Genomic DNA, 15,492 nt, shown 5'->3' on the forward strand with positions numbered 1-15,492 from the left:
CAAGCCAAGAACGGCGCCAAAACGTTTTTCGCGTAAGGGCATTGGACCCGCAGGGGCGTACGAAACCTAACGAACCCGAAACCCGACAGCCTCATACTTTCTCCCACATTTCTCCCGAGACTTATCCCATACAGTCAGTTGGAAACGTTCCAAGCAGCTGTTTTCCGTGCAAACAGTTACGACCGACAGTAGCAAACGGGGCCACCAGCCAGTGAACTAATAAATTATCTCGCCTTTACTCTACCGGAGTATTCGTTCGCTGCCCAAAAAATAAAACCAACCGAGAACGCTTTGCAAGTTGCACACGTCCCGAAGGCGACAGTAAAACTGGAACACTGGTGTTTCGGGGAAAACTGAATTCACCAGCAGCGCTAGGAGAAGAAAATAGGGTTCTTTTCTTTCTGTTTGCTTAATGCTGGTAGCGTTCTAGCTAAGAAGGTGAGATTTCTTTTGCTTTGCCAACGGAAAATGGTGCTTTTTCTCTGCGCTTCTGCGAGGCGAGGCAGCTGTAAGGTTTTCGTCCGTTGTTTTTTTAAGTCACTTTAGCATGCAAAAAGATGCAGCAATGGAACTGAATTGCATTATTATGAAGCAATTTGGAACACAAATACATTTAGCTTCCCTCTAGAATTAGCAGCTCTGATCCACAAAGGAAAACCGACGGTTCAAAGCAAATAGCTTTCAACAAGGCATGAGTGTTACACCCAAACAAAAGCTTCATACGCCAACCACACGTATTGAAATAATTTTCCGGTGCTGACATGAAGTCAGCATTTTCGGAACCTGAAACCGGCAGACAAAACCAACTGCTCATAGCAGCTCCAAAAATTGAATTACCACGAACGAAGAAAGGTAGAGTGAAATTCATTCCACTGCAAAGTCCCTTTTATCTCTGAGGCGAACCGTGTCTCGCCCCGGATTCAGATGAAGACCGGAAAAAGCCGTTGACGATTTTCCAACACACCGGCTGCTGCGGCGACATACATCAAGCTGGGTCTCAGTTTCCAACGTATCGTAAGCTCCATCATTTGAAGGAAGCACACAAAATCTGTTCCACGCAGACCCACAACTTCATGGCAAAAAAAAGGCACCCCGAAAAAAATAATAAGAGCATTTGGTCCTGAAACCGATACCTAACCACAAAATGCAAAACGAACCTGCCAGACTCGTACAAAACTCAAACCTCTCAAAATCGAACATCGATCCATCCAACCGGTTACCGATCGTGTTCTGCATCATGTCGAATCTTTTTTTTTTTTTCGCTGCCAGAATCTGAAATTGAAAATCTTAACTATCCTACGCACCGTCCTTCCTGTTCAAGTGGGGATGGCCAAATTGGCCAGAAAATGGCCGGGGCACGCCTTGTGTGCGGCAAGTATGACATGAACTTATAATCCCCAACAAGTGAGCCATGCTGGGACCGGTACGAGGGACCTTGTTTTTCCAAAATAGAACGCTTCAACCAATGATGGAGCTTCACATTCCCATTCACTTTCGAGGATCGTCCCGGGTTCTACGAATCATTAAGCTCTCGGTCGCAGGAAAAGGGAACAAAAGGAAAGGATATCGCCGCTACCCACCCCAATAAGCCTAATGAGGATCAAACGGGTAGAAGCGTGGTTCGCTTTTTTTTTTGTGTGTTTTGTGTGCCACTGACAATGTCGCCACGACTTCACCGTTCGGTGCTGTAAATGATTAATTTTCAGCTCGAAAAGCACTCAACGCGCGCTAAGGTTCGCGTATTGTGAGCGTTTTAATTAGATGCGACGAGTGAGAACAGTCCACCGTTTAGCAAGTATTAAACAACACTTAATCTTCCTGGCGTCCCGAGTTCGAAGGTCGCTCACAACTAATCCGGTACAAATTAATAACGTCAGGAATGAATGCGTTGTGGCTGAAGCTTCCCTAGCTTATTGTGAGAAAAGTCATAGAGCACAGTACGTGCGGAAGAATTTCTATTAAGCGATCAATGTACCCTTTAAGAGGATCGAAAGTTGGTGACAGAAAAGAAATTGCAGTTATTAGGTGATGAATTAAATTTATCATGAGAATTCTATTTTATCGACAAGCAGGCAGTCAGATTAAACGAAATTCTTTATTGTTCTCTTTTCTTGTGGGATTATTATGTTGGAAATCAAACTCAATTTAAGAAAGAGAACAGAGAATTCTGGGAAAAATTATCTATTTCACGGAGCTGCTCCATAGACAAGTTGAAATTAGACTGATTATAAATTTAAATTTAAGACTGATGAATCCTAGATTGATAACTATTAGTCGCTCCCGAGAAGAATAAATCGAGAGCTAAATAAAAATATAATTCATGTTTAGTTAAGTTTGCTATAAAATTATTTCAATGTACTTATTTCGCAGCAGCACTGACAACCTCGAGAGGTCTTGCTGAGGTCTTAGTTAGTACTGAAACGTTTTGCTCTTCATAATAACATTTAAAAGACATTTGTTACTCAGTCGTCTAACTTACCCAAATTGTGTCGCCTTGCAAATCAATGTAAATTCCAAAAATGCTATCGCTCTACAAATGACTCCGTATAAAGCGATTCCTTGCACAATGTTCCTTACTTTTATTTAAACCTCTACGTACGACTAATAAAAGCTCAAGGACAACTTGCGTCCATGACTTCCATCGCAATGATATACACATCATTACAAAAAGCAAACACCATTTAGATCTACAGCGTATCACGTATCGAGCGAACATTCTTAACAAAACAAAACCAACAGAGAAAAAAAACGCATACAAAAATACATCCGATCCAATCATGAGCAAAAACACGCTCAATTTAGTCGGTTGCACAGAAAAGACATCAAAAGCGACATACCGCAGGGCCGGTGACGTTTGTAACGTGGTGGAAACTTGGGTACAAATTCCTGCCAGGATGGAACGTCACCATCCTCCTATTACTCCGAACTGGAATCTGCCTGTGCAGCTGTGGAATAATTTCATTACAAAAACATACCAAGCTCAAACACACCCACCAACAACGGCGCTCTCCGCCACGAGTGCTTCCCTCGTGGGGTGCGAGAAGATGAACACAGTTTGCATACTTTCAGGCGCCTTCATCCCAACCTTCGACTGTACACCGAATTTATTCGCAATAATCACTTAAGGATATGGAATTTTAATGGCATATGGAGTACTCTCGCACGTTGTACGTGCGCGTACGCTGTTCGGTTCGGCTACAGCACAAACGCTGAGTATGTCGCCCTGATGTAGTACCGTGTAAACGGGCGAACTACGGGGCGCGGTCCCCAAACCCTGGGATGAATATGTTTCGCATCTAATTGAACGAAGCGTTTAAATGTAAACATTTCCAATACGTGCCCAACACGTACGCTACCGGTAGGAACACATTGAACGGGAGCCTTGTAAATTACGTCCGGAAGAAGAACGGTTCTGCAAAAACGACTGACAAGATGTAAACGGCTTGGGTGTGCAACGGACATCCGGTCATCCGGTTGAAAGTCATCGTACGCTGTTTTTCCCTTCTGGTGGTTCCTCCTTTTTCCTAGCTCTTGCTGGTCCGGTGCCGGTGGAGCAAGTTTGACGTTCCTGGTTCAGTCTTGAAGCCCGCTCACTCTCGCAACGATCGGGTTCGAGGGAAAGCTTTCAACGATGTTAAAGAGACAACGCCCGGTTCCCCCAGGAGAGCGCTCAACATGCGGACAACGTTAAATCCAACGTATATGTAAAAACTTCACCAACTTCCAGAGGGCGATATTTCAGATACTTTCCACCGACCGAGCATCGGTGGTCACATGCATGTTTTCAGTTTTTCTCTTTATTTTTACTCTTCTACATCACCGTTACTCCCCAAGGTACGATGGATGTACGTCTAGCCACAGAGGCTGCGGTGTGTAGCGTGATACCGGCACCAGCACCCAACGTGCAGGCACTTCCCGGCACCAAAGCATCCAACTACAACTCGTGAAAAGGAGATGATTTAAAATTTATAACGAAATACCAAGAACGAAGATATGGCGAGATGGTTTCGAATGGAAATCGGGAAGAAGATTGGTGCTCTGAGGGGCCTGCTTTGTGTGTATGTGAACTTTTGCAGCACGTTCCCTCAACCTAAACCGAAAGTTCTCGTGAAGTGGATCTCGATCCCGAGCCGATGGGAAGGTAAATCTTCACGAAAATCCACACATAAGACATTCACAGCCGACAGACAGCCGGTTACGAGGCTCAGGTATTTTTTAACGCCTTTTTTCTTTTAAGGGAACGCTGCCGGAGCCACTGTCAATGATATGCTTTGCATAACTCATAAGCTATTCGGTGCGAAACGAGTCTCTATCGTTGCGTGTTTCATGCCTGTGAGAGCTGGAAGTAAGCTCAACGCAATTCCCAGGGTTTTTGTATCCTGCACTTAGACTTTATCCTTGCTTAAGACAGTGTCAGGTAAGGCACAGTAATACACATCACTGCAGAGTTTCGCTGATTAAAAGCATAATATGAAGCTGCTGAGCCCGCTAATAGAGTGGCGTATTTGTGTGGAGATATTTGTATGCTACTTTTGAGGTGAGAATTTTCACAGACTGTAAATCTCGTTATAATTTACACCTATCGAGCGGAGTAGCCTGATTCGGTGGAATATAAGTAAGCTCCGTAAGGATAAAACAGTATAGCTCGCAAGCAGTTTTAAAATAGCAATAGTTAAATTAATACTTTGCAGTCTGGAAAAAAGGATTTTGACATTCACTAGACGAAGGCTGAGTCCACAGTGAAAACGAAAGCTTAAATCCGGTGCAAACGATGATAACTCATCGCTTTTCCTATCCTTAATCCCGGCTGATCCGTCCTTCGTCAGGATTTATTTAATACATTCCGTTTAATTGAAGCTTATTTCATCTTCATGGAATTTGGCTTCAAAGTAGCTCCTCTTTTACCGACTGAAAACGTTTAATTAAAACTTCATTTTTTGAGAAACACAAGCTCAATTCGCCTCTCGTTTAGCAATTAGCATTGATTTATGCCGCTCAAATTCTTTCCCATTGACGCCAAGCACGCTGCAAATCAGATTAGTATATTTTTCTCACATTACCACTCCATCGGTAGTGGCCAGGAGTGTGGCAGCATTGAATTAATGGTACACCTTATCCCCCATCCACTCTGGATATACTTGAGATGATAAATGTTGAACAAACTCAGTTTACAGGCCTGCCTCTTAATTACACCCGTCGGCAACCTAATTAATGATTCTTTGATGAGTTTAACATCAACACCGAATTGGTGCACAATCCGATGAAGCACTGCTGCTGCTGCTGCTGCTGCTGAATTGCTCGACAGGCTCGTGAGAAACAAACAGGGTCGAGATTGAAATTTTCAATTCCCATTAAAGCTAATGATTGTGTGATAATGTTTTCCCTCGAATTCTTGTGCTTTGATTCGTAAGAATCGGGACGAATGTTACATTTTGAAGAACAAAAATCGCAAATGAACAAAGGAACGTTTTGCATTTCCTCGTTGTCAATAGCATTTCAGCCATTTCTTTCTCTTGTTGTCTTAAAAGCAACATTCACTCAATACAAAACAACTTCACTGAAAAGAGGTGCAAAACATCAGCTTATTGTTGAGAGGCGTCTTTGCGATACAACCCAACCTCACTAGCTCACTAGTTCAACACTTTCCTATTTCTTGCTATCAGCTTTTTTTTACGCTCAATACGCACGGCTATTTTTATGACTAAACACTGGTGTACACAATAGCGCACAAAGGCAACACTTTTGTTTCGAGCTTCATGAATAGTTTTTGTGCAAACTTTTCATGCGGAAGAGTTGAGCGATTCCTGCACTTGATGGATGGCTAGGATGAGATATAATCCACATCTTTCCTCCATTTACTGGATCTTTTGTGAGGATGAGACTTTTTTTTTGCTTGCTTCAACCACTGACAAGCGCTTAGAAAATCACTGAACCAGCCCAACGATAAGGCATACTCGTGCGAAAACGTTCCCAATTCGGGTAAGAAGGAAATGATGCTTAGCGTCGAACTTGTACCATCCAGCAGTACAGCTCTCCTGTACGTCACGGTTGGTTTTGTACCAGGAACTGGCTTTGTTTTGGATGTGAGTAGTTGTGAGCCATTGTATCTGATCTTTTTAATTCATCACCAGGTAACTAACAAAGCTAAAATATGCATCCGTTGAGAACTTAACTAGTGATGAGATCATGACCATTAAACTAAACTTACCTTTAACAGTGAGTGCCACTTGAATCTTATTCCAGCAGAACTAACTACTCTTCCAAACAACGTAAGAAGTCAATTAATTCTTGCCACGGGATGGTTCCTGTAAATTAGAGAAAACACATTCTAAAACATTCCAACTTTCCAACAGAAATATCATAATTTTTCCCTTGACAATCTCCAACTTTACTCTCTAAGCACGATCAAAAGGCTAAACTTCAAACCCAAAATGTACAACACTTTAAAAGTGAAAACAAAAACCACACAAAGCTAAGCAAGGGGAGAAAACTTTAACCAACTAAATAAACTCGGTAACAAAACTTCCCATACCCGCCATGCACAACCCCTCAAAAAGCTCCGGAAATTCAGAATCTGTTTTTCGACATTTCCGGTAGGTGAGTAAGCGATCCAAAGGGCAAACTATTGCAACGGAACCACCACGGCAGCTCGACCGGAAGGTGAAACTAAATGTGGCTTAAGATTTCGTTTTCCGTGCCACAACTTTCACCGCCTCGGGTATGAGTGGTACATCCGTGGGTTCACGGGGTAATAATAGCAAGATACGTTTCCCTACAAACAGGACAGGTTTAGAACTGCAAATATGCATGCTGCACATACACACGCATGACTACGTATGGTTCAGGGCGAAAGCAGATCAACTTGGTGTGTGGTTACACAGCACAGCAAAGTTTAATTAACTAAAACGTTCCCGGAGCAAGCAACGATGATGATGGTTGGTAGAGATATTTTGCCTGGGGTGATAAACAATAGTGAAATACTGACAACTTCCAACGGAAGAAACAATCAAATAAAGAGCTTTATAAAAGAACAAACCAGCTTGAGTATTGCGAGATAGAACAGGGCTTTACACACGCTTGATAGGATGGGTGAATTAAGATCGTTTTCTGAAGCTATGTTTTGAGATATCCTCAAGTCTCTTCTAAGGTCACGCCAAATAGCTTACTATACTAGACTGCTGATAGATACCACGCGTAGTTGGATAGTCAGTCCTCATTTCACTACGAAGGGACGGTCCGAATGGGATTTGAAATCCGGTCCTATCGTTTGAAGACCAGCGCCGCTGTCGCGTACACCACCGAGCCGCCCATCAGACCAACGATCAATATCATGTTATCAGCGGCGAATCAGCGAAGGAATCGATTATTATGAACTAAATCTCTTATAGAATCGATAAAAACTGGTCCAATAAGGTACAAATCTTTTACATATGGGTTTTATTTACGTTTAGATGTGTGTCTAAAAAACAAGTTCGACATATTTCCATCGGGCCAACGATTTCACAACGATAACCAACAGTGAGGAATCGATAAGATGAAGATGTATTTTCAAAATAAAGCGATAAACCCAAGTCTAGACGTCATCCAGAGATGTCATAAAACCAGTCTATCATAAAACTTGAGGATTGTTTAAATATAAAAACCTAGCAATCATTTATATTGGCTCATTCTATACCAAACATGCCGAGCTGAGACACAGTTGAGCGGCTAAGAGTTCTTCAGGTTGTTTTCAATGCCTTAAAAATGGCGCTTCTAATAAACTCTTATTAAAATGTTTATCTGATATCGTAAATTCAAAACTATGGAAGGATTTTCTATCATTGTTTTGAACCGAGAGCCTCACGTAAAATAATGGCCATCAGGTTCGATTGGTTTGAATTGCATGAACCGAGACTCTTCTTTAATAAAGGCAGGAAATACTGTGTTGGAATCATAGAAAACTATGACAAAACAGTCTGAAATATTTAAATGTTATACTGATACTTTAAAAACCAATATCAGTGTTATAAATTTTCCTAACGATAAATAGCCATAAAACGGTAGCATATTGTTAACTGCAGTAAAACCAAAACTACCATTAAAAGCAGCACCAAATCTGAACTTCACCAGAAACAATAGCCCATTGAATGTTTTATAATAATTTCAAAATGTAATAGCCACAACCGAACAGCCATAATGAACCCGCTGGGCAAGCTCCATCTGTACGGGGTCCCTCCTAATTACCGTGCCCGATGGGTGCCCGGCTCACTCACAAACCGTATAACAAAAGAGTGAGCGGCGTGTACGCTTCCAACAATGCTAAACTAAATATCATTTTCCGCAATTACAAAGCCCCATCCACGTACATTTTGTCGCCGCACTGCTCGCGGGATGGGTTAAGACCACCACCGCCACGCTCATTATAAAGCGATTCTGTCGAAACCGTGTGTTCTACTGGCGGTAGCTCGAGTCGAAAGCATACTTTTAATACCCACCCAGCACAATCCAGCACCGCCCGGTAGCAACCCGCAGGTGCCCATGGGTCATGCAATAAAAAATCGCACAAATCGGACCCTCGCTCGGTGCCTTTCCTCTGCCCATCTAATGGCCCATTAACGCGAACCGGAAGTTGTCGTTAATTGCACCGGCTGCGTTCTGCGCTGTGTGGATGTTGGTTTGTGTCGGAAGCAATCGACTAAAGTACGGACCTCGGCGTGGTACTGGGGCCAGAAATTATGTACTTGTTTTGTTGATTGTTTTTTGTTTTACATTTCTCGCTCGTAGGCGACCTCGAACTTGGACAGGAGGTAGTAAAAGCGCTCGTAATATCGCTTTTCCTAGCTTCCGGTGTGCATTTACGTTGTTTTTTTTCTTCTTTGCATGTCACTTTTAATGAAGCATCCGCAGGATTCGTGATTATAATGTGAAACACTTCACTTTAGATGCGGAACCATTGTGTTACTTCCGCCATGCATCAGGATACCGCAACCAGTTTCGTTCAAAAATGTGCAGCTCAAAAATCGCTTTACAAAACAAAGCATCAGTTCATCACCTTTTTTTTGTATAATTAATTCCACCCACCGTGCTGGGATCGAATCGAAATGTACGAATTGCCGGAAACAGTTAAAATAATATTTCCCCAAAAAATCATTTCAACCAGCACGGACGGGTCAGCGAGAACTGGCGGTTTTTGGGGAAAGAGATTTATTTCACTCAATCTTTCTTCAGAACACATGACTGCGCACTGGTTCATTTCCATTTTCCGGAAGTGTGCAGATAAATGAATTTATTTTGTTACTCCTTTGGTTTCGGTTTTTCACTTCACTTCATTTATTTTACATCACAAATTCTCCATTGGTATACGGGTTTCGTTTATTAAAACGTTCACTCAACCGTCACGTTTTAAATTTATAAATTAATTGATGCAAGAATTTTCTTACGAAAAAAGTGCATTGGAGAGGTCAATTTTGTGCAAAAGAACCACAAACCAAATTTTAAAAAAACTGGCTAAATATTGTAACAAGAAAAATCGCTTTTACTGCAAATTACTGACCTTTTCGGCCACCTGGCAAGCATCATCGCACCGATTTTTTCATTTACCATAGGAAAAAAAGGGATGAAATTGAAAAACGCAAATTAAAATGTTGGTTACGTGTTTCTTTGTCAGGCTTCATCAATTGATTGATTGCAGAAAATGAATCCTCAATTTCAGGTAGTTAACGGTGAGGTTTTGCGGCATCACAATGCTACCCAGGTTGATGCGATTAATAGTTCCGTTTTCTGTTGGGCAAATATTTTGTTCATTAAAAATTTAACAACCCAATTACTTTCTCATTGTAAACAAATTTTTCAATCGAACCGAAACACAATACAGCTCAATACCGAACTCATTAGTACAACTTTCTATCGTCGTTTGATCGTAATAAAAAAAGCGCAATAAAAAAGCATAAAATTTTCGCGCCCTATAAAAAGACATAAAAACTGTAATATTCTAACCGTACGTGGGGATGCTCCTTGCTCCTCCTGTAACCCGTAGCGCGTCCTGTTTGTTTCGCTGGTCGGCAAAGCAAATTTTATGTTTTACCAATCAGCATTTCAATCCATCAAAATGGCGTTATTATGGCGTTTGCTTGCGGCCGTGCATTTCGTTCGGCCATGCTTCATGAATATTACAGCGTACGGCTCAATTAGAAAACTGGAAAATTCGCTCCATCGCCGCGCGTACACAGGAAATTAAATTACAGCTTAGCTTTTGTGCGAAGAACCACTCTCGTCGGTTTTAACGAATTTTCAAAATAAAAACCTTCCATGCAGGGAAAAAAAATAAAAATTTCATACAAAAAGTTCTTGGAAATAGATATTAAATAATGCTTTTCTAGTGAATGTTTAAAGTTGTTTCCTGGCAAGGCAGCAAACATCACACGACATCTGTAGATTACTAATCCACCCATCGGAAAGTATCCAAAATCCTCGTATTTTACTCTAAAAACACACACACAAAAACCCATTTGAAAAGTTAACCCAACCGGCTAGGGAAAAGCGTTCACAGTAAATTCAACAATGGAGTTCGAACTGTGAAAGAAAAATAAATATCATTACACACGAGCAGAAGCAGAATCCCATTCAGATCGAGTGTGGTTCTATAGAAAGTCTACCGAGTAAGCACCCATAAAACTCACCCCGACCGGTCATCGAACTATCCCACCAAACGATGGGTCACGACAGACACAAACACACACCGCGCGGTACCATTGCGCCGCTAGACTTATAGACACTCGCTACCAACTCCTAATAAACTGCACTTTTGCACGCCATTTCAGAACACGTCGAGCTAACTAACTGGTGGGGCCAGCAGCCCCACCAGTTCCCATTTCCTCAAACACGTTGATGGAACGTGTTTTATTGTACAACTCTTCCTGCACAGCCGTTATCCGTTATCGTTGTTGTGGTTGCACTTTTCTTATGCGAACTAAACAAAGACACTGAACGAGGATGACACATAACATGCAGGGCCGTCCTACTAAACCCTGCCCAACACGATCAGGAACTCGTTCGTAGGAAATATTGTGTTTATAGCCGTTTTTGTTGCTGAACCCTTCTCCTTCATCAATGCAGCAGGCTGGTTTGGAGGCAGTCAGCGTCCTTTAAACTGCAAAGGACACAAACAGACATAATGACGATCTTCTGTGTGTGTTATTAACTTTTTTTTTCTATAGCCTTTTGATGTTCAAAAAGGAAGCCATATTTTGTTACCACTATCTTTACGTTCGTTTTTCTGTCTGTTTGCTATATTATGTTTATTTTTGTTTTTAGTTTATTTTTATATTAGTTTTAGTATTTTTTTAAAAAGCTTGTTACATTTTTTTCTAATCGCTAGTTTTATGTGTTTTGCTGCTTTATTTATGTATTGTTCAACTAAAGTTCTCTTTTGTGTTTGCTACTCTTTCCATTAGTATTCTCTTACCCACCCGGAGTGTACGTTATAATTTACTTATCCGTTTTATTTTTCCTTTCCTCCTTTTCCATTCCTCGTTTTGCTCTCGTCGAATTTTCGCTACATTTACTAACTGCAAACTTTTCTTCCTCTCGTTTCTTCCCATTTGTTTTTTTTTATTTTCTCAAATGGTTGCATTCATCGCGAAACCCATTTGTGAAATAAAAAAAAAACGCAAACACACACACATACAAAAAACAACACAAATGCAGGCGCCTGGCGGACGAAGATGACGAACTATCTGAGGTACAGCCGGACGCAGTGCCGCCCGAGGTGCGCGAATGGTTGGCTTCCACCTTCACCCGGCAGCTGGCAACAACGCGGAAGAAGTCGGACGAGAAGCCCAAGTTCCGGTCGGTGGCTCACGCCATCCGGGCCGGCATCTTCGTCGATCGGATCTATCGGCGCGTTTCCAGTACCGCCCTGATGCAATTTCCGCCCGAAGTCGTACGCGTGCTAAAGGTGAGTTAAGAAAGCTCCGCGAAAGCGCGGTGCAATGCAAGTAACCCACCATGTAAAAAGGGGAAAAATACAATTTACCTTTGCCGGAGCACAAATCACATCACAATGAATGCACAACACATCTTTATAGCGAGAACAAAATCAATTACACACTGGTCCATCGCTTCATCTTGGTCGGTTTCAACGGAGTTTCAACAGTGGCAAGCATCCTTTCGATTGCTACCCGCTATCTGGGCAAACCTTTTGTACCTTTTGGTTCCTTGAAAACTCACCCCTGCTGGTTCGGTTTGGATGGAAAAATAGTTTTTCATTGTGTGTTTCATTGTTCAGCGTGCATATCTTGTCGACTAGTTTTCGCATGCCAGCGTACCTTCTGCACACCATTTGTATCTTTTCTCATCGGAAATTGAAAACGATATTTTTCCTGCTTGTCTCTTGTGGCACAAAGATCGAGGACCCCAGTAAAGCAAAGTGTGCAGCCCTCTAGTTACAGTACCGGCAACCATTTATCAGCGGTGATAAATGTTTGCGTTTGAATGCACTTCCTGTGAAAATTTGTTACATTAACTGGGGGGGCAGTGAGCAGACAATAGCTTTTCTTTTAGTTATGGACAATTTTCTACTGTCCAAAGTCGATAGAAATATTTCCGAGCTGGTATAAACAGGAGACCGAATATCTAGTTACTTACAACTGTTTTGCGGCATTAGCCTGCTGCAAAAGTTTTCGACGCTCGTCGAAAAGTTTAGCGCTGTCGTCTACAAATTAAATATTCCGGGCAGTGTGGCGAACCGTAAATTGTAGTTTGAATAAATTCTTCGGATTGGGTTGTCCGGTGGAATTTTTATGACATGACCAGCTCCAGACAAACCACAATTCTTCTGAGCATCTTCCTCTCCAACGCAGTTTCGGATAAATTTCATTCCTTCAACGCCTAGGACACCGATTGCTGCCTCGTAAAAGGAGTCCCTCGAGAATCAGATCCTCTGATGTTCGTTTTGGGGCCCCATCCCAGCAAGAGGTGTAGATTACGGGGACTCCGGTGCAGCTTGTCTTCATTGTAATCGCCCCCTCCCCACCACACGCTCGACATTTTTTTAATGGAGATGGGTCCCGATAACCTATTCCACTTTGGACCTCCAAACAGCTTGATTCGACGCTGAGTACGTGTACATGTAGGCTGTAGCTTCCGCTACATAGGAAAGCCTCACGCAAATTATGTCTATCCCATCAGCGTATGCCAAAAACTGAATGTACCTGTAGAAAATAGTCCCCGAAGATTCGGCCTTCGAGTTTCGGAAGGTCTTCTCTAGTGCCAGACTGAAGATGGGCTTCATCTAACATGTGGTTATGCTCAATGTCATTCGTACGCCAGCAACAGCAACAACGTGCTGCCGTATGCATCATTAAGGGAAGAAAGGAGTTCCGCTGATATGCTGTATACACCTTGTAGGCTGGAACAAAGCATCGATTCACAATTCCATGCCTCTGTATTAATTTTCTTACTTCCTGTAATAAGATTGCTAGCTTCGACGTCGACGGACGGCATTTTCTATACATTTCAACGATCTTTAAAAAAAACCACTGCTGAAAAAGCCAACAGAACGATAGTGATATTCAAGCAATGAAACAACACCCCATTTGTTTCCTTGTTCAATAATTGTGTTATTATTTTGCAAATCATTGTTACATTATTTCCCACAATTTTCATTTTTTCCACGCCGCTTCTAGCGTGCCATGTACGTTCATGTCTTCCACGTTAAGTGTGTGTGTGTTTGTGTTGGGATTTTAGTTAATTGATTCCAAATTTTAGAGATTAATCATGTATCATTTTTGTTTTTTGTTTTGGTTTTGCGTCCTAGAATTATTCCATTAAATGCATTGTATTTTAATACATAAGAAGGTTTGTTTCGTTATCAATTTTTATCATTTGTTTTTGTTTTTATTGTTTTAACTATGTCAAAAAGTACAACGTTCCACAAGAGTACACAAGAAGTGATTGAATTTTTGATTTAATACTTTGTTACGCTTTATGTAAAATGCATTGCACATCAATCCACAATTTTGCTTAAAGTTTTCCTTTCTTTTTCTTCATAAAAGATGTTTTGTTTTGCGTCTCACACACACTTAAAGCGATTGACATTTTCTTCCTCATCGTGTTTCACCTTTGTTCCTCTTTATTAGGTAGCCTTTACTCTCAAACAAAAGCTCCTTCATCCTGTTTTCTAAGCATTTTTTATACAAAAATAATACGAAAATACTTGGCTTTGCGCACAATCGTTGTGCGTACCATCAACACAGTTAAACGCACCACCAGCCCGCAAAACCTACCCAATAGCTCTATACTACCACTTATTCCATTGCTCACATACTACGCTTACTTGTACAAACATTCAACATATATACTGCCTCCAATAGCGATACTCGTTAACGGCTTTTTTACAGCGTTTCGTGCTGGAAGCAGTCGGTTTAGGAAGCAGGGGGACAAAAGAGGGAGAGAGAGATGGCATTCTATAAATTAATGTTTTCACTGTATGATGAATAATATCTTTGTTTTACTTTTTTACCTTAACAAACAATGACCACCGAACCACTGAAACACGAAAGCAAAAAATTCACAACTCTACCTACAACGGAAGTACTGGTTCCAGAATCTGACTTCCATCGTGACCGTTGGTGTGCGTTTTCGATTAGAAATGATCGCCTCAAAGGAAAACACAAATCCCCAACTGAATTAAATATCCGGTGCGTTGCCTATTCCTGTCTTCCTGAGTCTCTGTGATATCATCGTATCGATTTAATACACCCCACCCCTAGTGTGCTATAAGATCAATAATTTCGCAACCTTCCTTTATGGTCAATATTTTTCCTCTCTCAAAAACGAAAGAGTTCCTTTCAATTAAAAAAAAAACCTTCAGTACATTCCAGTATGTTTCGGTCCAAACGTTTTGTTTGGTTTCTGTTAGAACGATAGCGATGTTATTTTATCATTTATTTTCATAATCAAAAGACATGCACACCCACCGGATAACCATCATCCAACCATTCAAAGATTTCTTCTCCTATTCGCCTGTAAGAGCGAAACTAAAAAGTTTAACAATAGCTACCGAAATGAAACGGGGCCACGTTCCCTCCTTTTTTTGCTCAGCACAAACAGAACTCAATGTTCTCTGGTTCCCTGTTTGTTAAAAAAATGACTGTATTTCTTTTTGCACCATTTACATTTTACATGTTACAAAGCGCATTTAACATTCAGCACGCGACTTGGTATTGGTCCGAGTAGAGTGGTCTCTGGTTCCTATTCCTATCAAACTTTAAACTTCCTGTAAAGCGTTGTTACAAGCTATTTCGCGCCGCAAAAAGCTACTCATATACCGATGCCTCTTTACTGCTAGCACGAATCCTGCCTCAGTTCATAAGCGCACGTGTCAGCTGTCTCAATCACGGTTGATTTAATTTGCGCTTTTTCAGCATAAGCATCAACACGTTCCGTTTGCGTTTGCCTGGCGGCATTTGCTGCCTCCCGGATGAAGATGCATTGAGACAAAATGATGATTGA

At 41.5% G+C, this 15,492-nt stretch overlaps 2 protein-coding genes across 2 annotated transcripts in view; both read left to right on the plus strand.

Annotated features, from left to right (window-relative positions):
- Positions 1 to 15,492, plus strand: part of LOC126564164 (G-protein-signaling modulator 2) — a 432,630-nt gene that overhangs the window by 287,510 nt on the left and 129,628 nt on the right. The gene's annotated exons all lie outside the window — the stretch shown is intronic.
- The window catches only part of LOC126563964 (dual specificity calcium/calmodulin-dependent 3',5'-cyclic nucleotide phosphodiesterase 1), a 121,170-nt gene that overhangs the window by 101,841 nt on the left and 3,837 nt on the right, over positions 1 to 15,492 (plus strand). Inside the window, exon 6 of the mRNA XM_050220835.1 lies at positions 11,686 to 11,935. Coding sequence (XP_050076792.1) covers positions 11,686 to 11,935 — 250 coding nt within the window. The remainder of the gene's footprint in view (positions 1 to 11,685; positions 11,936 to 15,492) is intronic.

This window comes from Anopheles maculipalpis, chromosome 3RL (genome assembly GCF_943734695.1).
Source record: "Anopheles maculipalpis chromosome 3RL, idAnoMacuDA_375_x, whole genome shotgun sequence".
Classification (NCBI taxonomy): Eukaryota; Metazoa; Arthropoda; class Insecta; order Diptera; family Culicidae; genus Anopheles; species Anopheles maculipalpis.